The sequence below is a fragment of the Leuciscus leuciscus genome (genome assembly GCF_965113295.1).
Source record: "Leuciscus leuciscus genome assembly, chromosome: 11".
In the NCBI taxonomy this organism is placed as follows: domain Eukaryota; kingdom Metazoa; phylum Chordata; class Actinopteri; order Cypriniformes; family Leuciscidae; genus Leuciscus; species Leuciscus leuciscus.
This window is the reverse complement of record NC_138735.1, coordinates 20,812,636-20,837,389: the sequence shown is the minus strand read 5'-3', so window position 1 is coordinate 20,837,389 and position 24,754 is coordinate 20,812,636. Positions and strand designations below refer to the sequence as shown.

Below are 24,754 nucleotides of genomic sequence, written 5' to 3'. Positions count from 1 at the left end.
AGTGGCCGGAAGCATTCATTTTCAATGAGAGCCGGCGGCGAGCTCCGGCGAGGGCGGCGCGGCGCGTCTTGGACGGCGAGAGTGGCGAGAGGAGTTGAAATCAAGTAAACTTTATGGTAATAAGCTATGACGCGGTTCGGCGGCAACCAGCGGCAACCAATCGGAATGTAGAAGTCCTCCGCCTGAGAGGAAAAAAATCACGCATTCTAATCTACGTCAGAGCGTCCCTGAATCTTTCTACGGCGTCGGTGGCAGGGCGGCGATAGCGAATTTTGCCGCTCTCGCCGGCGGCGGTGTGAACGTACAGTTAGGGTCAAAGTAGGTGTTTTTGCAGGCAGCCAATGAAGACAGTAAATGGGCATTATGCTAATTTTTTACAAACCTACGTAAGTGTGTGCAGGAAGTAAGCCTGGAATTACTGATGTCTCGTTCCAGGCAGTTCAGAATCGGTTCTTTCTTTTAGGAGACAATAACTCCATTTTATTATGCATTTTGATCTTTGAAAAGCTGACCTTTTACTTTACTTTAAAACTTATGTACTTTGATCTTTGAAAAGCAGACATTTTACATTCACAAACAGCTATATTACACACTACATAAAAGTTAAAATCCCCAAAAAAGCATATTAGGGGCACTTTTTTGGATTCTGTGGTGTAAATCTGTCAGTGCTTGCAGCCGTTTGAGGTTTGTATTCTCGCTGTGCTGGGCTGAGCACAGTTTGGTGCCGGATGCTGTTTGCCTAAAGCAGCATCTTCACACACACACATTCAGATGAAACGGGGGGAAGATAATTAGTCTGTGTAGTAATCAGAGAGCAGAAACTGAAAAGGAAGCCCTATTTTCCTTTTGCCTGTACTGAGGGCATCATCCAGAGGGTTAAGGGCCCTCGCTGTGCGTACTGCAGCGTATCAGCTTCCATCCACATTTTGCTTTACCCCACATGCTTTTGATATTCAGTCTTTCCTTTTTGTGCTCTCCTCTACTCTGAAAATACTTATTTAAACCACCGTGAATGGTGTCAGAAGAGGTTTTCTGTAGTCAAGCGGTCTGGTGGGAACAAACTACACCAGCGTCCAAAACACACATTGTTGTCGTTTTTTCATCAGGATCCCTGATTCAAAACCAGTTATGCATTTTTTCTTTTATGCTAAATCCATTATAAAATGCCCAATAATGAGTGAATTCTGTCTCTCTGCATTTTGTAAAATCCCCATGCTTCTTTCTCCCAGATCAGTCTTAACAGGATTATTTGATTTTACTCTGACAGTGAGGGATGTGTTTCTACAATGATTAAGTGTGGGGCTGTGTTTGTAAGGACTGTGGAGATATTAATTGAATCTGATATTAAATATTACAGACAGAATTCGACGAGACAAAGAGATGCTGGGCTTGATTTAATACTTATCTGCATGCTGAGATGAGAAGGAGAGATAAAAAAATGGGTTGCCATTTGGAAAAGAGAGAAGCGGAAGGGTCGGAGTCAACGTTTAACTGAATCTGACCTGTAATGAATGCAATGATTTTCAGAACTATGGGACACACAGATGCGGTTTACAGTTGGTGTTTAGATCTATCTCAAGTGATCTGATCACCAGTGGACAGCACAAAATGCTGATGTAAACAGGAACCAAAGCATTTTGTGATTTGATCACTTTCTCAGATAGTTGATCAAAAACCACCTGCATTTGTACAGTGAAAGAGTGCCTACAGTTGTGTTTAAACAAGTGTTTTGAACATTTAACATGACTTTAAAAGAACAATACATGCAAAAAAAGTATCTTATGATCTCCCATGCTGTATTTACTTAATCAAAAATCAAAATACAGTAAAAAAACTGTAATTTTATCATTCTAAAAATAAATATATTATTAAATGTAATTTATTCCTGTGATGGCAAAGCTGAAGTTTCAGCATCATTACTCCAGTCTTTAGTGTCACATGATCCTTCAGAAATCATTCTAATAGGCTGCTTTGGTGCTTAATAATAATTTATTATTATCAATGTTGAAAACAGTTGTGCAACTTAATATTTTTTGTGGAAACCCAGATGCCGTTTTTTCAGGGTTCTTTTTTGATGAATAGAAACTTTAAGAGAACATCATTTATTGGAAAATACACATTTTGGTCACGCTATACATCAGGGATGGAAATTTACTTTTTTGTCCACCGGCCACTGTGGCTGGTGGATTTCAAAATCTACCAGCCACTCAATGTTTTTACCAGCCACTTTCTTGTTTTTAACCGACAATGTGTAACTGCATGTGAAAATTAATACTACAAGATCTACAATACTTAAGCAGTTTATTTAATCTCAAGTCTCAATGAAATACTGACATTTTCTCTTTCTCTCTTATATATATTTCTCTTTTTTACCTGGATGTGGCATTTGAATGATTCGTGGTCTTTTATGGCTTCCAGTTTTAGGTTTTTAGGCCCAACAATGAAACTAGGGCTGGGCGATATGGACCAAAAGTCATATCCCGATTATTTAGGCTGAATATCGATATACGATATATATCCCGATATTTTTTCCGCAAAGTGAGAGCAAATGTTCAGTCAAAGTCAAAGCCAAATATGACATGTCACAAGTAGTTTTATTGAAACCGGCTATTTCCACACACACAAGTACTGTCCCCCTTTACTTAACATAAATTGTAAGAATATGACTAATAGTAAAGACTAGTACTAATAAATAAACATTAGGCCTATGCTAAAGCTATTAAATAGCAGTTCCAAACTAGTTTTTGTTAATACAATGTTGGTATGAGCCACTAGAGTCATTTAAAAATATAAAAAATAACACAAAGAAAAATAAAGTGGCATTTTGGGGTTAATATGGAAACGACAGTTACCATGGTGAATACACAATATTAACAATAACTGTTAATGAACCATGGAAACTGCTCCTGGTGAATAGTATGAAAATCATCCCTGCATTACTTTTATTTTGTGTAATTTACAACGTAACGGCGTTGCATGCTCGTAGTTTATTTTGCACTTTATATACAGTGTGGCGATACACAGCGCGCGCCGCCGCATTTGCGCGTGCATTTGAAGAGTGTTCGCTATGAGAATAGGGTAACGGCTGACGTGACAGGACGTGACAGGACAAGAAAGTTCGTTTTTCTGAGGTGAAAGACTTTATTTCAGCGTACACTTATGTCCTCTAAAAGTGTCCGCCGTCTGTGTGAAACAGTATATTTTTATTTACCCGCCACGGTGGCCGGTAGGTGAAGCGAATTTACCCGCCACAACACAAAATCACCCGCATTTGGCTGGTGGCGGGTGCTAATTTCCATCCCTGCTATACATGTCGCACTGCCACATTTGATCACAAGTGCATCCTTGCTAAATAAAAGTATTCATTTATTTTTCTTTTAATCTTATGTACCACCAATCTTTTGAATAGTTTTTTATAGGTACTCAAATACAGTTGTGAATGTAGCCTGTTTGTGCAGATTCAATTCAGGTACATTTGACAGAAACTAACAATTCTTTTGGATTGTCTTTTCTTTCTTTTTTTTTTCATGAGTGAGATATGCAGCCACAAAACCAGAAGAAAAAAAAATCCCCTTAAAAATCCAATCATGTTACTACCAGATATAGATGTCGACCTGTCTTGCCTGACCACTTGTGATCAGATCACTCAAGTCAGATGTTAAAACCTTGTAAACAGGGCTGGACACACACACAAACATGGTTGCGTTCACTCAATCTTCTTCTTCCCAGGCTCCACTGAAATCTGGACTTGACCTTAACCGAGCGCGGTAGATTGCTGGTCATTCCAGAGTGTTAAGTCAGCATGGCATTTTGTTTGCCGCTGTTGCACAGCAGTGAAAACACTGAGAGAGAGTGAGAGGTTCCAGCACAGCCCTGCGGCGGCGAGTTTTAATGGTGTTACGTTCTTAGCTCTTGACACTCTGCTTCTGCAAGACTGTAGCGTAACTGTCATACATTCTGCATATAAAGCCGAAAAACATGATAACACAAACCCCGGTGCGGACAGGGACATGAACACAGGCACTGTATCACGCACACATACACATGCAAGCTGCTGGCTCAGTGAATATGTTTGTGCTTTCTTGATTGTATGGGACTGTATACCAGCTGAAGAGTTAACCAGAGGGAAAATTTGTACGAATCCATATTCAACACGTGCCGCATTCCCATGCCTGAAAGGATTAAATAGGAGCTCCTAGTGGGTGCACAGCAGGGGTAGATGAAGGACATGCAATCATGCAGAGAGTGTGTATGTCGATGGAGGGTTATGAGGATCAGAACTGATGCTGATTGGCTGTAGAGCTGGAAGCTAACATGGGATAGGGGAGTGTGTATGTGTTTACGTTATGGATGTTCAATAAATGCTTTCCCAAAAACCGCTGGAGGGACGTGTTTTTAAGTCATCTTCAAAGCATGTTAGAAAAGGACTCAGGCCTGTTTCACACAGCATTCATAAACAGCACTACACTGCTGAAATAAATATGCACGTTGTGTGAAATAGGGCCTGGTTGAATTTCTATACTGCTTTCATCATCTCACTCATCACAGTTATTTCTTGACTCAATCTGAAAGTTTTATTATTGCCAAAAAATCTAAAACGAATTTGGAATTTGCTTTGTAGAGTCCCTGCAGATTTCCTGCTGAGCATTCACATTTAGCAAACCTGGGAAACTGTGGACATTTGGAAAGGTTGAAAATAGATCAGCACAAACCTTAGTCCTCTCAACACTAGATCAGCATAAATGACCACAGGTCTTCACTGTCATATTAAGAAAGTCTTCTTCAAACTGTTTGAGAGCATTTAGCTCTTTATAATAATATTGTCATGATTTCTTTTCATACTGACTCTCCTCTTTTAATTACCTTCATTCGTCTACTTAAAATTACCTAAAACTACTTGATAATGAGTTGAAAATGAATGTAATTTAACAAATGTAATTTTACTATTACATTTTTATTATTTTTTATTATTAAATTAAATGTATAATTGTTATTTTTAAATGTAACTTAAAGGTGACATATTATGCCCCTTTTCACAAGATGTAATATGGTGTGAGCAGAAACGTGCCGTTTTTGTGTGTGTCCCCTTAAATGCAAATGAGCTGCTGCTCAAGCTTCGGAAACAACTTTTACACAAGTTGACACAGTTCCCTGAGGTCTTTATAAGACAGCTGTGACATTTTTTGGTCAAATAGAGTTCTGTGCTCGTCTGTGCAGCCAACGACAGAATAGTTTGCATGCTTTGTATTTGTTAGAACTACACTGTTGTCGCTTGCGAAATGCGAAAACCAAATGCGGCGCCGTGGGTGGAAACGTACAGATTAAGGGCCGGTAATATTATAATAAGACCCCATTCCTACATCAGAAGGGGAGCGAAATCTGATCGGCTTATTATTATAATTTTTTTGACATGCTGAAATTTCACAGATACATCATGGGGTCACCATAGATTTATATTTCACCTTGTGAAAAGGGGCATAATATGTCACCTTTAACACATTTAATTGAAATGTAATACATTTAGTCGTCTTATTGTTTTAATTAGTGTCATTTGCACATGCATTTTACATTTTGATTACTATTCAATGTATATTAGTATTATTATTATAAACTTTAGTCTTATTGTTACACGTCATTGTATTTTATATTTGATTACTGTTCAATGTTTTTTAATTATTATTATTTAATCTTATTATGCTACATTTGTCATTGTATTTTACATTTTATTACTGTTATAATCAAAACATGATTACTGAATTGAGTCTGAAAAAAGTAAAGTTATATATTTTAGTATTGACTTGGTACCGAGGACTAGATGTAAATGCAAGGCAATTATTTACGTTTATTAAAGCGGGGTTTGTTTGAATTTAGATGTCTTGTCAATCATGTGGTTAACAGCTTGCCTCCATTATGCCCTTTTTGCATGTGTATTTGCATTTTTGACCAAAAATGGTCAAATCGTACGGAAAAAAAGAGCAGTCAGATTTGAAATTGTAGGGAGTCAGAACCGTTCATTTGCATATTTATATTTTTGTCTATACATCGAACAAAGGCTGATGTTCAGAGTTTGATTGACAGGGTAAAATTATGAAGACAAGCTGTCATTCCTTTTGTGAAAAGGGAATACAGCTGTTGCTTGAGTTGCATGGAACAGATATTACAAAAGATTTAGCTTTCGATGATGTAACGCTCTTCTAAACATCCATTTGCTTAACTCTACCATTGTCTTTTGCTTTTCCTCCCTCAGCTGCTTGTTTATTTCGTCTCCATATCTAGAGATCACGTGAGTCGGTCTGTAAGCTTGTTGGCCTTTTTCTACCTGGCAGATTGTGTCACACTACAGACAGGGTTTATCAGTTAAATCAGTTTCTTCTTTGTTTGTTGGTCAAACTGTCTGTCTTTCGGGTCCAGGTTATGTCATTGTCAAAAACATTTTTTACCACTTTCACTGATATGAATAGTGGAGAAAGACAGGAAGTTATGGAAAGAAGAGTTCCGGTACTTCGGTACCAAGTTGGTACTAAAACATTTTTAAAATGTGACTATATCAGCATTTACCTGCAGTACTGGGTATATTCGGTACCCGCTGATGGGCAGATGATTTCAAACGCTCCCGTGTGTCTCTAAGCACTCTGTGAAGAGCATCAAAGGTTTCTATGTCAATGCGTTTTTAGAGCATTGATCATTGTAGCCAATCACAGGCGTATCTGTCGAGCCTGTGAACGCAGTGGCCAATAAGAGATGTTAAAGTTATTCAGAACTCCAGAATTTTCCTTCACAGCATGATTTAGATCTCTGCACGCTCACAAATGGTTTCATTATTACCAATTACCACACGATGTAAACAAGCAGCTTTTATGGTTTTCGCAGGAGTGTAGATCTCAGTGAGTAGTAGCCTAAGTAAATGTAGCCTAAGTGATCGACAGCTTCAGTGATTATAAAGGGAGCGCTCTTTGCTCACTTTGTTTATAACCCATATACATTTGAATAACAGTTTTTTATTTTCATATTGTATGTTTTGAAATTATATTTTGTATTGAATATCCTTTTTTCATACTCTCATTTATAATGTTGTGATTCTTTAATTTATTATATATAAATAATTAATAAGTAAATCATTAATTTTAAATAAAATGAATAATTTATTAATTTATTATATTATATGATTTTAATATCATTTAATGTTGAATTTTTTTTCTATTAGGGATGCAGTGTGTGTTTCTGTTTGTGTGTGTGTGTGTATAACATCAGTTTTAGATATTGCTATTATTTTATTAAAATAACATTAATTTTGATTTTGTATGATTTTAATAATCTATTTTATATTGAATATCCTTTTTCATACTTGCAAATATAATATTATGATGCTTAAATTCTATTTATTTTACGGTTTAATTTTTATTATTTATACTATTGAATTTTAATATCAGCTATTTATGATTTGAATATAATTAAAAGTATGTATTTATATATATATATATAAAAAAAAAATATATATATATATATATATTATATATATTTTTTTATATATATTTTTTTTGACTGGAATTTTAATACTGTGGCATCCATAGGTTTTACAATATTATACAATATTATTTAAGCAAGATTTTCACATTTTCTTATGTAAACTCACCCGTATGAACGTCGCCAAAATGCTGGGGTGTTGTAGGTGGTTGCCATGAGCATTATGAGCTATAGAAATTGAGATGCTTACAACATAACAAGCGAAGCGATTCTTCATTTCGACATGCGTCTGCTTGTGCAGTGAAGATCCTATTGACTATTTAATTCTCTAATCTCACTGCCGATGCCCCGACCAAGCGTTGAAAGGCGTTCCTTTGATTGAAGACGATTGCTATGTAAAATGTCCATTGATTTCTCTATGACCCAGCTACATAATCCCTCAGTCTGATTATAAATCACCCTGTCCTCCTCTTTTCGTGGCTTTTTCTTCAATATGATAAACCCTGGACAGCTCCACACAGCATGTTTAATTGGGCGAAAGGGGGTCATGCTGGATATATTTCACAAATCCGTATGTGGTTGGTTTGAGTGGCTACTTTAATTTTTATTATGTTTAAGAGGGCATTTAAGTCTTGGCTTGTATGCGCCGCAATATAAAATACAAGAGTCATTGTTTGTCTATAGAGAACAGACAGCGTGTTTTATGGGTTTAGAGGCTGATTATAAGTGATCTGCCCTTGATGGCCGTGTCTTTGCTTCTTCCCCTTGAGGACCAGAAGCCTTTGAGTAAACATCATTATTGCATGCCTGCCCATAAACTTGCTTTTACATTTCAAACCGCGCAGCAGGCTTATTTACTATGAGTATGTGGATGGGCAGAACTGCTGTCTTAATGGTGTTGTTTATTTGAATGAGAGGAAAGGAGAGATTGATGACATGCTCTGTGAGCGTAACAGGCCATCCGTCCAAATGCTGTGGTGGTTTTCTGTGCTTCTTCAGCACAAGACTTGTTCACCCCAGCCACGAAATCCCATTTGAATTGGGACATATCTGCTTTTTTTTCTCTTTTTAAAACAGATTCAGCAAGGATGCGTTAAACTCGTCAAAAGTAACAGTAAATACATATACAATGATTTCTGTTTCAAATAAATGCTGTTCATTTGAACTTTGTATTCATCAGAGAATCCTGATCAAATGCATCATGGTTTCCACAAAAATATTAAGCAGCACAACTGTTTTAATCGTTTATTATAATAGGAAATGTTTCTTGAGCAGAAAATCAGCATATTAATATTATTTCTGAAGGATCATGTGACACTGAAGACTGGAGTAATGGTGCTGAAAATTCAGCTTTGCCATCACAGGAATAAATTACATTTTAAAAAATATTAAAATTGAAAACAGTTCTTTTAAATTGTAATAATATTTCTCAAATATAACTTGATAAACATTCAAAATCTAAACTTTTGAACAGTGGTGTATAATAAAAAAAATAAAAAAAATTCATTAATCTGCTGTTAGTATTTGTCTTTCAAATTTAATGTGTCAAAATTAAGCCTATTTTAATGACTTCAATGATTATTAGTTAATTATTTTTAATAATTAATGTTAGTCAGTGACATCATAGTCTACATTTCACTAGCCCATGAAACCCTGAGGAATAAAAACCAAGATCAGTTCAACCTTGTTTTCCACTTAATGTTGTGTTTTACTCAGAAATGCATTACTTGGTTTAAATGTGTTGTGAATGCTGTTTCACATTGCTGGAAGCGATCCTGGCTTATTTTGGGGTTTCCTTGTTTTCTGAGCGTGACATGTTCTGAAACAGCCGTGCGCTCAGAAGAGCAGAACACAGCTGATGTCGCTAATTTATCATTTTACTCTCTGCTACAGCCTTTCCTTCACACTTCCCAGCTGATCACACACTCTTTTGCTATTTCAGGGATCAGGTTCGGTCTGAATGTGGGTGGGATACGATGCCGGCCACCGAATGATTTTCCCTCATACTCTTTTAAGTGTGGCTGACATGACTTAGCAACTTACCTGTGAGTCTGTGCTCTTAGCCAGTGCTGAGACTGAAGAACTGAGACACAATGTCCCAGATTATTCACAGCCACTGACCACGTCACTTCAGATCAGCCTCTCTCTCTTAAAACTCCTTCTTTCTCACCGCACCGTCTCTGGGCTAAAGACACTGTTGCATCAGAATAAAACACTATGATTAGGTTTTGCCATATCTGTCAGCGGTCAGTCATAACTATATGCCTTACAGGCAACTCAATTATAATTTCACTATCATTTTAAGAAGCCAATGCATGTCCAAAGTCTTGTAATAAATTCATTTTTATTTCCATCCATCCATCCATCCATCCATCCATCCATCCATCCATCCATCCATCCATCCATCCATCCATCCATCCATCCATCCATCCATCCATCCATCCATCCATCCATCCATCCATCCATCCATCCATCCATCCATCCATCCATCCATCCATCCATCCATCCATCCATCCATCCATCCATCGTGTCATTCGTAAATCTGGCTAATCACACATTAGTGAGTCATGCTTTAAACTCAGTTTTGAGCTGAATTTTGAATTTTGTTCCTAAAATGTATTGATGGCTTGTCTCCAGTAATGTGGTATTAAAAAAAATCAGTTCAATATATATTTCTTTTCCTGTACGTTTTTATATTCATTCTCATACACACAGACGGACTCCCTCCCACTGCCTCAGTGGGCACTTGCCAGGCAGACAGTGTGTGGGGACTGCCCTACATTAAACCCAGCGTATCTTTTGGGATCCATTACAGCAAATGTTTCTGCAGCTGGTGCATAACAATAAGATCTACTCCCAAATCCCCAAATACAAACCACCCATACTGCCTTTCCAAAACCTCAGCTGTGCCTGTGCATTCGACTCTCTGAAGTCTGAAGTTCATGCATACTGTATCTTCATGCTACAGGGTGCTATGTCTCATAACCCTGTCACCACTAGTGATGCAGCAGGCTTTACAAGAAAATAAACTCCAGACTCTCACATATATTCTGACAACTTGCCTTGGGACTCCAGTTCGCCTCTCTCTCTCTCTCTCTCTCTCTCTCTCTCTCTCTCTCTCTCTCTCTCTCTCTGTGACCTAAGATTGAGTTTTCCAAAGAAAGAAAGACTATAATGTAAGATGACCAGATTTAGGAAATGAAACTGTGGAGGGTTTCTAGTTCACTGGTTAATATCAGTGAAATATCCAATGTTATTATCTAATATATATAACAAAATAGTATAATTTTATAATTATATAAGATTCAAGAATAAATGTATTATTTAATGTGTCATATAAAATGTATGTATATATATATATATATATATATATATATATATATATGTGTGTGTGTGTGTGTGTGTGTGTTTATAATTATTTTTAATTAATGTAACTATATATATATATATATATATATATATATTTATTATTATTATTAAACTAAATAAATCTAGTTTATTATAACAATATTATTTATAAATAAATTATAAAGTTTGAAAAATAATAATACAAATATATAGAAAATAATACAATTTGCTCATTGTAATTTGTAAATGAAATCAGTAATAACATGTGTCATGCATAAATCTAAATCAATAAACTAATGTGTAACCAAAACTTATAAATCATAATTATGAGGCCTTTTCTTACCACATATAGCATGTTCTGCCCTATTAAATATGATTTAGCACAGTAAACCACGGGGACATTTCCGTGGACAGCTTCAGCCGGGGACATGCCACTAAATTGCGGATGTCTGTTTACTGTAATGAGTTACTAAACAGAGATAAATGTCCCTCCGGTGATGTGGGCATGTGTGACCATTAGCAACAGGATGTGAAGTTTGAATCTGAGTCGAAAGGTTGCCATCTTCCTTTGAAACAAGCCATATAGGTGGAGGAAAACGTTACCCGTTGTGTGAGGTTATGTGTGTGTGACATTATGTGTATGTTTGTATCAGAAAGGAATATTTTCTCATCAGTGCTATAATGGCTTCTGTTGGACTGTGTGTGTGTGTGTGTGTGTGTGTCTGCAGGCAAATGGAGGCAGACACAGAGCATCCCTGAAGGGTACACAAATAGACTGCCTGTTAGCTGTTTGTGCTCCATTTTGATGGAGTCCTAAAATTAAAACTTCATTTTTCATCTCAGGATGCGAGAAGGCAGGAAAGCAGTCAACCATGGATTTCCTTCCTCTAAATACCATAAATGCTTCTCATCTACATTGTCTGCAGCATCATCCTCTTACTGTGCAGAGTTAAAGATTGTTTGGGTTTTGACTTTCGTTCTGCAGATAATTTTCTTTGTTTATTTGATAATAGGTTCATATTTGGTCATGTCATCAGCTGATTAAGAGGCTTTGTTCAGGACTCAAAAATGTAACATCATAATCACAGCTCTTACGGGTTCTTGTGAAGGCATGTTTTAACAAGTAAAAGGAGCAAATTTTAATAAAAGGTCCAATATATTAGGAATACTTTTAGCTGTGTTGCTGTGTGTCATAAGTAAGCAATTGAGTAGACTAAAGGCCCATTCACACCAAGAACGATAACTATAAAGATAACTTTAAAACAATAACTAGAGTCCACACCAACGCACTATAACATTCTGTTTATTATGACCTGTTTAATCTTTGAAGGTCTAAGTGCAGCGAAATTTGGCTCGCACTTCTGTAACCGAAGCTGAATTTCCCATGTTACGTGACAGCCATCGTCCCAAACTCAAGTTAAGCTGGAAAGAGATTACCTATGTTTCTATCCAAAGTTGCGAATTTAACATATGCGAGAACACAATGTCGTCACTTCCTGATAAACTGGCGCTAAATATCACTACGAAAAATGGAAGTTGCTGCAGTAGAAGAAGCCACTGTACTGTATATAATTATTTTGTATATAATAAATTACTTACTCCTCAGAACTCGCATACCAAACGCACTAAAGTTATCTTTGTTACGGAGGCGGATACCTGCTGTTTGGGAAGAGTTCTGGGAGGTAATTATACTAAACCACTTTGACGACAGACTTTGCTCAGGCATTTCAGAACAACCAAAACAGCATTTCAGCTGATCAAAACAGATCAGTCTGCTGGTTGGTCCAGTTATGCCTTCCCATCGCAAAGCCACGTCTTTTTTTAATGCGCATCAAGGAATTCATTCGGTAAATGTGTGTCCACCGTAGTTTGTTTTCTTATCAGATAAAAAGTTTATCTGACACAATTGAGCGCATAAGCTTTCCATCCAGCGTGTTTTTATGCCATGTCCCAAAATGTGCATGAAAATAGCTGGATGGAAAAAGCTATTGATGGATCTAAGCGGACACTCTCAATGTTTTGATGGTGCCTGGGAGGCTCAATGTTTACCATTTTGGGGAGATAAACCTATGAATGGCATACTAATAATAATCAATGAACAATAAACTGTGTTAATGTATTTTACATTAAAAAATCTTACATACTTCACCTTTAATGTCGGATTTTCCCACTGAAAATAATAATACACATATTTGGGTATTTCACATTAACTGGTCCCAGACGGTTTGAGATTTCATTGGTCTCCATTTTTACAAAAAAATACCATTTCTTCTAAAGTGTGTATGTGTGTGGGTGAGATTTGTGTGTGTGTGTTGGGACCAAAATGTTCCCAGAATAATAATAAAACCTGAAATCTGCTGCATACAAAACAGGTCTTATTTAATGTTTAATAATGAAGAGCTAAAAATGCAAAAAGGTTTCTGTAAGAGTTTCAGTTCGGGCCAGAAAATGTACTTGTTTCCCTACCAACCATAGTCATTTTTTTATTTATTTTTCCTTGGACGAGGTAAACAATGGCTGTAAATGTTAAATCCCCAAATTTGTGTATTGCATTTGTGCACATAATTCTCTTTTCCCATGTAGTTCTGTGGCTTATTGAAGTATGCATATCACCATTCTTTGTCGATATTGTTCTCCACAGCTATTGATGATAGTCTCTGTCAATCTCTGTGATACAGATACTTTTAAAGATAAAGTGCACTATGGCAGGTTGATTTTAATTGCTTGTAAAGAGGGCCAGTCATTTCAGACTTGTCATTATTGCTTTAGCTTGATGCCTCCCTAGTGCAGTGCAGGACAGATCTGGGTTATCTGGGGTTTCAGGTTCATGTATTTTCAGACTTTGTTTAGGTTCTCCTTTAAATATTAAAGTTTTTCTTTTCATCTGTACAAGTCCTTGATTAAACTTGCATCACATATCATAAACTTGTCAAGCGTTGGGAAACACTAACTTTTGCTTATGCTCTGTGTGTGTCTTGCAGTCTCTTTTTTATTTTATTGAGCCATTTTGCAGGAATTGATCGAGGGAAACATGATTGGGAAATGTTGCGCGCCAGACTCAAACTCAACGTACAACTTGTGCCCTAACCACTAAAAACCACTGTATACTTCAGTATTTACACCAACGCTTAGCATATGCATACAGCGAATCCATAGCCTTTCAAAGTATGCTCCATTTGAAAGTGTTGCGCGGAAATTTGACTTGTGCGCACTGCAAAGTTTTTGTCATGTGTCTGGGATATTTCTCTCCAGAAGTTATGAGTGATACAAATTTCTTTATACTTCTTTAAACTGGAGTTGTGTTATAGTTTAAGCGCTCATAGACATGGTCGTCTATTGTTGTTGCCGTCTCCATAGTTTGTTGTTGTACAGTTTCAACTTTCATCCATTTCTTTTTCGACTGTGAAACAACGAACCGAGGCAGTGTACGCAATATTCCTTAAATGCTCTCAAAACTAACTCTTACATTATAGCTAGTAATGTCATCATAACAGCATCTACTCGGTGTACAGTTATGGTTATATAGAGACCATGGGAACGTAATGTTTGGCACCTTACCCTTTCCTTCATAAGTGGGATGCCGTGTGGCAGATTTTCCTATGGAAAAGAAGTGCCCCCTCAATTGAACTGGCAGCAGAAGGCAATTAAAGTGTCTGAGTTAAAGGCCTTACTCTAATCAAGCATTCTGGAACAAGTCCACTGAATCTAATTCCCAAAAAGTCATGAATGAGAGAGTTTGTATCTTATTCAAGACCTCAGAGTGAGTTATCCAAGACATCCAGCGTTGGCACGCAGAGTCGTTGGGCTTTGGTTGAGTAAAGATACATTTCTTTCTTGTTAGGACCCATCGGGGATGGATGTCAATGTTTACACTATAGATGTTGTGGTAATGAGGTTAATATTGCAGTTAGCTCAGTCTGGTGTATGTGTAACGTATGGATCTGCAGTCTTGCGGTAATTGTTATTGATTTAGCTGTGCCATTTTACTGCAGTTGATAAGATTATATTTAGCCAGCGTTAATTGTGTCTCATCTTTTATTCTGACTACAGCTGCTTTATTAGATGTGGTGGGGTAATATATGTTTTATTGAAGGACAACTTTGCTTGGAGGCCTGTGTAGCAGATAGTTATCGGAGCACTGCTAAATCTGTGATGTAACTAGGGACTGTAAAGATGGGTGTAGAAGGTGTACCTATCCATCTAAGTGAATTAGACTCCTCTAATTCTGTGTGGTGTCTTGATGGAGCATAGCCTGCTGTGATCCAAACACACACACACACACACACACACACACACACACACACACACACACACACACACACTCACTGCGGTCAGTCAAGAGGATCAAGGCACCACAGATGGTTTAGTGCATCAGGCCTGACTGCTTTTATAGTGTCAAGTATTTTCATGGAGAGAATGGCAGAAATAGCATTTCTATGTACTAGGGCTGAACAAATAATCAAAATAACATTGAATTTGTGAAAGTAGTGCAGTTTATTAAACTGTGAAAGACTAACGTTTAGTCGACTATTAGGGGGCAGCCCTAACTATAATTGTCATCTTAATAGTTATAATAATAATGAGAAACTCTTTTTTTCCCCCTGAATTATTCAAATTGCTGTTGTGAATGTGATTTTGTCTTTTGGTTCATTAAGCCTCTAAGCATCAGAAATAGAGGTGTTAATTTTTCATCACATTGCAGTTCAAATCTGTTTCATTTAGCACAGATGACATTTAGCAAATCTACATCCCATAATGCACTTCCATCGCCCCGTTTTGACACTTGCATGCATCCCAGCATGCATTTGTCTCTGGCCGGGTGCTCGTTTGCACTTGCCAACAGGTTGCAATTAAAAGCCTTGTCACAGGTCTACAGGCTCCTCAATCATGCTGGTGGTTCTGGCTGCCTTGTTCTCTGGCGTCTGGCTCCGGCTCATCCATCTGAACAGAAGGTGTGTGACAGCATCTCGAGCTGAAATCTGCTAGGCCACGGAGTTCGTTGCGTGTTAAAGCCTCTTGGAAATGAAACCGCAAGCCATAAGGAGTGGAAGTGATTTGTTGGTGTGATGAAGTGTGCTTGAGAGACAGGCTATTTCAAATATTGGCCTGCTGTAAAATAATCAGCATTACATAACAGTTAACACTGGCCTTGCATTCGATTGGCTGAGAAGCTCTCCAAGAGAGTGTAACGATATTCTGAAAAGGAACGATCTAAGTTGTGACGCAGAGTTTATGCTTTGATGTAATTTTTCTCTCAAACGTTGATAAAGCAACAGGACAAAAAAGAAACATTCCTATCGAATCACGCCAGCATTTCATTCCAGACGTATTCACACGGGTTTATTCGTTCCTTCCGCACACGATTATATAAAAAGCTTTTGATTATTAGAACCATTTCCCATTCAAACAAGTCAACATTTTTATTATTCAGACTCCAGACTCATGCATTATTTAAAGTGAAGAAATCTGTATAAACAAGCTGCTGAAAAAAAATCATTTTGTCAGCTGAGAACTTTCTCTCCTGTCCTTCACTTTTGAGATGCTTGGTCTCAAATGTAAGTTCATAAGTAATGTTTCCCCAAGCGCACTAGCTCTAAACATCCTCATGGGGTTTGTGTTAGGGCCTTTCACTAAACCCCTTCGCAGAACTTGATGTATGTGTAGAATTTACCATCTCTCTATTTCTAAAGAACATTTTTATAATTCTGTGAGGTTAATACAGCATGCTGTAGGCATGAAATGTGTTATTTCAAATAAGTGCGGTTCTTTTGCACTTTCTATTCTATTCAAGGAATCCTGAAAAATATGTTTCACAGTTTTCACAAAAATATGAAAATAAATTTAACTTTGGTGGGCATAAGAAAAATACATTTTAACAGTATCTTACACTCACTTAAAGCTAACCCAAACTTTAAAAACATTAGATCGTATAGTCACAGCTCGCATTGTGTGAGAGTCAAGTCGAATACGTTATGAGCACTTACCGATAATGTTTTCCTGATAATGTTTTTAAAATTTGGGGAGTCGGCCTGATTTTGACCAGTGTATAGGCTGTCCTCTATTGACAAATCATAGACAACCACGTCACATAGGCTAGATCAATGAATATTATTATAGCCCAGTGGCTGCAACCCTACAGGATGCTCATACTCGGACACACCAACAAACAGATACTTGTATATGTGGTTTACAGGGACTCTCCATAGGCGTAATGGTTTTTATATTCTATCCTCTTACACTAACCCTACCCCAAAACCTACTCATCACACAAAACTTTTGGCATTTTTTTTATTTCAGCAAACACAGTTTAGTGTGTTTTTTAAAGCCATTTGGTATACGAGGGCACAGGAAGTGTCGTTGGGTATTACTCATTATACATATTTGAGTTCTCAAAATCATATATACAAGAACGCACACAAATGCACTCTCTAGTCGTTTTTGTTTAAATGAATGGCTTTGCTGTTCTCTGCTTTTTAAGTATCCAAAGCTATAGCAGTAGCAACATTGAAAGCTCCAGTCTCCGTGTTTAGCCCAAAAGCTCACAAGATTACCGCCAGCTCGCTGTGATGTACAGTCGTGCCGTGTACCAGCTACTTTGACAAGATTATCAGGTTAACTGACTCGTAACGTGCAATGGCTCAGGACCTCCCGAGTGTCCAAACTCGCACAGTGCATGCACTCTTTATTCTATTATACAAAGAAAAAAACTAAAAACAGCTCTCAATTCCCTTGATTCACTCCATGTGATCTTTTATTTACCCACCACTATAGATTCATTATACACCTGAAACAGCTCTTCTACACTGCCTCGATGCATCTTTGTGTGTTTTGAAGTGTTTTCATGCATACTCTAATGGAATTCTCCTGCTACGCCGTCTTCCGTGACCGCGCAGGTTCTTCTGCTTTCAGAAATGACCCGGACGTCTTCCTTGCTGTTTATAGTTTACAGCAGCTCTGCCCCCTTAGTCCTTGAACAAGGGCACACGCTGTAAATATCTACCGTCACTCCAATGTCACCCCAGTCGTTTCCACTTTTTTTTAGATATGTATTCCCAATGCCTGCTGTTTAATGCAGCCCTAGGATAGGCTGAATGAATAAATGGCCATGATTGTCTGACGATGGGGGACAGCGGTGGGCAGCAGAAGAGTTTTCTATAGGGGGTAGGACGTTTTGCAGGTCCTACACACACTTTGTTTCCCCATGGTGCCTTGTGCAACGATCTACTGCTGATAAATTGACTTTTTTCGATGCAGGAAACCCTCTAACAGTTTGTCAGGCTGCCGCAGCAGAGGATCATGGGTCACAGCATGCTACGCCTGAAGGCGTCTATACAGTAGATGGGCAGTCAACCGCAACAGAGCTGATTTTAGCTAACTCCATCCCTATTCTCTCCCTTTCTCTCTCTTTTCCCTTCTTCTGGCCCAGTCAGGCACCGACATTATCGATCACGGGCCGGGAAATCCAATATTCTGCACCAGTCTCATTCCCCACTATGTGCCTGTACAATGTCATTTGTAATTCTTTCTCAGTGAATAGGAAATCTTTATTATAATGATGGTCTAAAGGGTGGGAAGCATTATCCTGGTTAACCTTTGATCCCAGATCTGGGAGAGTTGGAAAACAAATCTGCATTTGTGTGAAGTGACACCCTCAGCTGTAGTTTCCTGTCAGCGATGTTGTGTTGTTATGAGAGTTATTTGGGGCTGCACAATTATTCTCTTACATCTCAAATCTACTGTATCAGGCGGATAGAAAAAAAGGCATCGAAGCCGTGCATCATACTGTAAAAATGAGATTACAAAATGAAGCTAAACGTTTACATGGCTTTTTGAGTTTAAATGTTGTGACTTAACTTAATATGTGATGTTGATATCACTTAAAATCTGCCTTCATTGTAAATATTACCGATTTGTAAATGTAAGATTCTATGCACATTTATTTTCATGTTCAATGATAAAATGTCATGATGATTAAAAGTGTTCAAGTCTATTAACATTAATTGTTAAAATGTCAAATACCGACCTAAAAGATCGTTTTTAATAGGAACAGACTTCTCTTGAAGTCACAAGATAAGTTTCTAAATGTGAACATCATGAACCACAATGTAAATAAAACTCGCAATTGTTCAGCCATGTAAATTAATCTTGCCCCAGTGCATGCTGGGAAGAGAGTAAATGGGACTAAACCACTAAGCCACAGTGTAGGTCTTTTTAAAGTAAATTTTTTTTATTAAATAAACATTAATCCAACTCAGCAACTTACTTATGATTTATTGTTCAACTTAAAGAATCACATTTTATTATAATTCAAAAGAAATTAGCAAATTATTACTTTTATTCAGAAAGGATGCATTTAATTGATCAGTTTTTTAAAGCCGGATTTTCTTTTCAGTAAGGTTTACTTCTATGTTATTTTGTATGGTATGCATGCTAATGTGCAGGGGCGTAGAAATGTCAAGTGTAATGGCAGTTTTTTTTTTTCTGACCTTTGTCTAATTGACAAGTTTTATTTTTGTATTTCTTGCTTGTAATTTTCTAGGAAATCAAATACACTGCTGAACACTAACAATAATTTGTATTCTGTCATATTGTTTGCCTATAATTTCTTAATGACAATTTTATAATTGTTTGATGTACTAAAAACACTTGTGCATTGTCATCATGAATTTTATAGCCTACAATGTAGAAAACAAAATGATCACAGAATAAGACAGAAAATATATTACAGAATATACTGTAATTAAACCTGTCAATTAGCACTGCATTATTCATATACTTTATCGTTATGAAAATAGGCCTACCCCAAGATGGCTTAAAAAACACACATAAACCATATATTGTAAACCATTGTGTGTTTATTGTCTTGACGTTTCATCAGTCAAAATGTCTCTTTTTATTCAGCTACAGCGATAGCTGGATGCCTTTGTCCATATAAGGGATTTTCTGGAACAAAAGTTATTACTTCTAGGTGTCCGTTTTGGACTTTTTGCGAGAGAGCGCCCTCCGGCTTCCAGTATGAATGAAACCTACATTACATGACAGTGTTTAGCGCTCCATAATGCTCACATTTCCTCCTTTTTGGATGAGAATAAAATGTCATGTCATGCATACAGTAGAATATCTTGGCTTTTTGAATTTAAATATAGATTTATTCTCATTGGCCCAATGAAAACATCTACGTGAACACAATTGCCCGGAAAAAAGTGCATACGCCCATGCTAATGTGTGAAATGTGATTGGTGAGGGAGACTTTAATTCCAACTGTGTTCTTTTTCTACTTTACAGTTCAGCCGATGAGCAGTTTCGCTGGAATACCCAAGGTAAATTAATTTTATTTTATGATTTGCACAATTTTGCTGCCAGGCTTTTTCTTTTTAGGGGGGAGAATGCATTCATAACTAGAGTGAATTAGTTGTGCAGCATACAGAATCATTGCATCATCTTTATGAATTTCAGTATTCAAAAAACGATTGAAAAATGTGTTGAATACACGTTATTGGTCTGAATAAAAGAATAAAATAAGTTTTAAATATTTCGTTTAGAATATATATACTGTGTATGTATGTGTGTGTATATACATATATATATATATATATATATATATATATATATATACATATACATATACATATACATATACATGTAATCATCTTTAACCAGACACATTTCCCATCTGCGTCACTCTCTTATGTGTCTAAAGAGAGACGAATCCCAGCTTGGCATCCTGCTCTCTGACCGAATGGTTGCTGCTCTAGTTGAGAGGTTAATCTTTTGTCTTAGGAGTCTTGTGTAACCCTTTATCCCTTGGCAAATTACACCACACTGGCCCTGGAAGAGTTGGCTGTCACTTCTGACAGAACAAGCAGCATGGTTAACAGGGTCATCCAAACAGCCAATTAAATTCAATCTTAGCCTGTTTAGATGCTTAGTGAGCAGGTGAATGGAAAAGATCAGAAGGTCAAAGACCAAGTGTGACGAATGAGGCTTCAGGAAGTGTCTGGGGTGTATGCGTGATTAACCTTCCTGTTTTTTTCACCCCCAGATGGACAGAAAGACATTGAGGATGAACTAAACACAGGTCTGGAACTGGTGGATTCATGTATCCGCTCCCTACAGGAGTCTGGGATCTTGGATCATCAGGAATACACCACAGCTGATAGTGAGTAGTCATCACTTTTTTGAAGGAGTGCCTGAGAATGCTTTATGTAGTCCATTAAAGAAGCATAAAACTAATCCTACCAATTAGTGGAGAGATTTTGACCATTGATTTCATTTGTAGAACTTAACAACCTGGTTAAGAGTCACACTATTGATGTCTACACTCATTTTAAAGGAGGACATTTACTGTCAGTAATGTTGCATGTTAAAAGGGCAGCACATATGGGGGAGGGCGGGTTTTTGTTAGAGGGGGTATGTCTATTCACTGCAAAAAATTATATTATATGAAATTATGACAAATTTTCTTATATTGCTTAAACTCATCAAAATAGTTTAAGCAGTTTTCAAGTTATGCAAGATTAAAAAAAACAGTAAGTCAGTTTCATCTAATTTAAGTTGAAATGACTTAAACATTCAAGTTGATTGTACTTAAAAATTGAAGGCAGCAACTTTTTTTCTTTTTTTTACTGTGTCTAGTGAATAGATTTTCTGAACAACTAATGTCACTAACGGCATCTATAATATTGGCAGTGCATGTGGTAACTGGTGCATCAAATAATCTAGTGCTAGTTATTGCAATAATATGAAAGTATTTACAGACAGAGCCTTTTGGCAAAGAAAAAAGAAATCATAGAGAGTGTTGACTCTCTACACAATTGAAGAACATTTCTAATCTCAAAAATGGCACAGTTCTAATTATGTTTGTGGGGAAAAAAATACATTATTTCCTCTTGGTGCACAAAATACTAGTTGGTTTCGAATATGTTGTCAGTGTCGAGCAGTTGTTAAAATCAGTGATTGAATTAAAGCTTTTTTCCCATCCTGCTGTCTCAGCAGTTTGATTTCTCTCTTTTGATATTAATCATAATGTCTTGATAAAGGCTTTGAGCAATTTAGTTTGCTTCTGTAAAACTATGTATGGCTTATAAATGCTTGACAATTGTAAAGTAATAATATTTTTCTGCAAAAGTGCATTTTGGGAGTTTTCCCACACTTTTAATGAGCAAGCTAAATAATCCTACATGCAAAATAAAATATAAAATTAAATATTAATAATAAAATATCAATAATACTTTAAAAAAGAAGAAGCTAGGTAGATAATGTGCAACAATCAAAAATGATGTTTACCATCGCCTTTTCATGACAATAACTGTAAAATCATCCAAGTGGATGCTGCACACTGGTGGTGGTTGAGGAGAGATCCCCTGATATGATTGTAAAGCGCTTTGGGTGTACAGTAGTACATATGAAAGTGCTATATAAATGCCTGATTCTATTCTATTCTATTCTATTCTATTCTATTCTATTCTATTCTATTCTATTCTATTCTATTCTATTCTATTCTATTCTATTCTAAAAGGCAACAGTTTGTCTCACTTTGTATCTGCATTTTGAAGGTTACTGAGAGCATCTGTCTGGATTAATGTTATGTACATTGATTTTATTATGTGAGTTTTGATAATTAAACTGCCTGTTATGTTGTAAATTGCACCTAAAGCGTTTTATTTAGGGATGGTAATAACATTTATTTTTGTCATTTTTGTGAAACTACATCTGGCTGCATGCCATGTTAAATTAAGACAGCAAAAGGTTGTGTGCCAGAACATATGGGCAGAAGTCTATTTTTATACATATATTTAGAGTTCTGTCTGTTGTGGGCAAAAAACAAACAAACTCCATTATAGGCAAGTAAAATCTGTTACAGAGATAATTCACCCAAAAATGAAAATCCTCATCCTCATGTTGTTTCAAACCTGTTTCGTTCATCTGCGCAACAAAGAATATATGTATTACAATGAAAATCCAATGTTGTTTAACATTATTCATTGCATTCTTCAAAATAACATATTTTACAGAAAAAAATGTAAACGGTGAGAGTGTCGCAAATGGTTTGCAGTAATAATTGCACAATGACAAACAATAGAACAGAAACAGCCATTAATACCAAACTCTGAGTCTGAACACGGGGGAAAAATACATAAATAACAACCACGTAAAACATTGATGACACTGAACAATGAACAGAGGAAACTAAGGGCTTAAATACACACAGAGTAATCAACGGAACTAAGAAAAGATTTAAAACTAATGAGTAACTATGGAAACTAATTAGAAAACCGAACTCAGGCAAACCAGAACAGGGAACAGAATGAAAACGAAACCAAAACAGAATGAGGCTGTTACAGAGAGAGAGTAAAAGATGAAAGTTTCATGTTTGGTGAATTCTTCTGCAGGTTCAGCTTTCCCTCACAGTAGAATGTGGTATGTAGCAATTTTCCAGTTTTTATTGAAAACACCGTTCCGAAATTCTAATTTGTGAGATTTAATAAAAAAAAAAAAGGTTCATTTTCAAATTATTACAAAGTACTGTTAGTATGTAACACATTAAATAAAATGTAACAATTTTGAAGAAGACTGAAATAGTATTTTCTTGTAAAACGTACTCCAATATTATTTGCTTTATTTGCAACTCTTTTGGCTTTTCAGTGTTTTTTTTTTTTTTTGTTGTTGAAAATAAGATTATACAATATCAACACACTTCATCTCCGTCTACTCCAGGGCTGCTATAGCCAACCATGATGGACGATACTTGAGCAAGATACACTAGAATTCATAAATCTTTTTCTATGATGAAGTGTAACTTCTCCACTCATTCCCCCTTCCCCCTCTTAAGAACACGAAGGCTTTGTGTCTGTTTTATGGAGGATATATTACTCCACCGAAAACTTTCCTGATCTCCTCCCAGAAAGTTGCATGTCATTGATCTTTTTTTGGGAGTTCAAAGAGGCTTTTAAATAAGTTATTGACTTTGCACATTCTGTTAAGGTTGGTGACGAGAAAAATGCCACAGGTTTTTGCAATCCAATTCTAGCTTTAAAGTCGAAATAATCAAAACAGATAACGCCTCTTCTGAACACACATCTCAACCACAACATTCTCTAGGCTTCAGGCGTTAGAACACCACATCCTAACATAAAAGGCCATGAATTATGTATTGAAACTAAGTATATTTACTATAACGGTCTGGAATTACAGTGAGCTCTAACGTTTTGCTAAGAACAGGGTGGCTTTCAATAATTTATCTGATAGCAGGGTGAGTCGACATAAAGTAGCTGGAGTGTTGTGGAGGTGTCTAATGTGGACACGCTTTTATGCATTATCTGACAGCCAACAAACATTGGCCTCTGTGCTCCAAAGACTTTATTCTTTGAATGGAGCTGGTTCAGAATGCATTAGTAATCTAAGCATTTACAGGAATAAGAAAAAGACTGATGTCTACAAGGCATCGGTCTCGGTGCCTGCTATGTGTAATGCCAGACTTTTCAAATAGTTTCCTTAGGTTTCATCAAATTTTATATATCCATGTCACCCTCTTTCTTGTACTGAGTCAAAGCAGCATGATGATTTTGCTTTTGCTCTTGCAAGCCTTGTAAAAGAACATAAAAAAGTAGATTCTTCATGAAATGTTTCATCCTAGAGAGATGGAGCCCAGCATAAAAAGTAGAGGTGCCACTTGTGGTAATATTTTATATGTGTCCAACAGTCCATGCACTTCCATGATGGGATTATATATTTTTAGTGCAAGTTTATTCCATCCAGAGGTTAATTTAACAGCCTGGAAGTATACGTGAAATGTTGTCAAGCACCTTCTTCATACCATGGCAGGTGAAACGACTGTAATTTATCCAATTTTCTTCTGCTGTCTATCAGGTCTGTTTATTCTATTAGTAATTTTTGGAGTGGAGTTGGTTGAGGCTCTCAGTCAACACAAATGTTACCATTA

The 24,754-nt window shown here is 36.7% G+C and overlaps 1 protein-coding gene across 2 annotated transcripts in view; it reads left to right on the top strand.

Annotated features, from left to right (window-relative positions):
* ctnnd2a (catenin (cadherin-associated protein), delta 2a) overlaps window positions 1-24,754 on the top strand; it is a 287,583-nt gene that overhangs the window by 115,846 nt on the left and 146,983 nt on the right. For both annotated transcript variants that reach the window (XM_082184574.1, XM_082184575.1), the window contains 2 exons: window positions 20,098-20,132; window positions 20,855-20,971. In XM_082184574.1, the coding sequence (XP_082040700.1) occupies window positions 20,098-20,132; window positions 20,855-20,971 (152 nt within the window). The remainder of the gene's footprint in view (window positions 1-20,097; window positions 20,133-20,854; window positions 20,972-24,754) is intronic.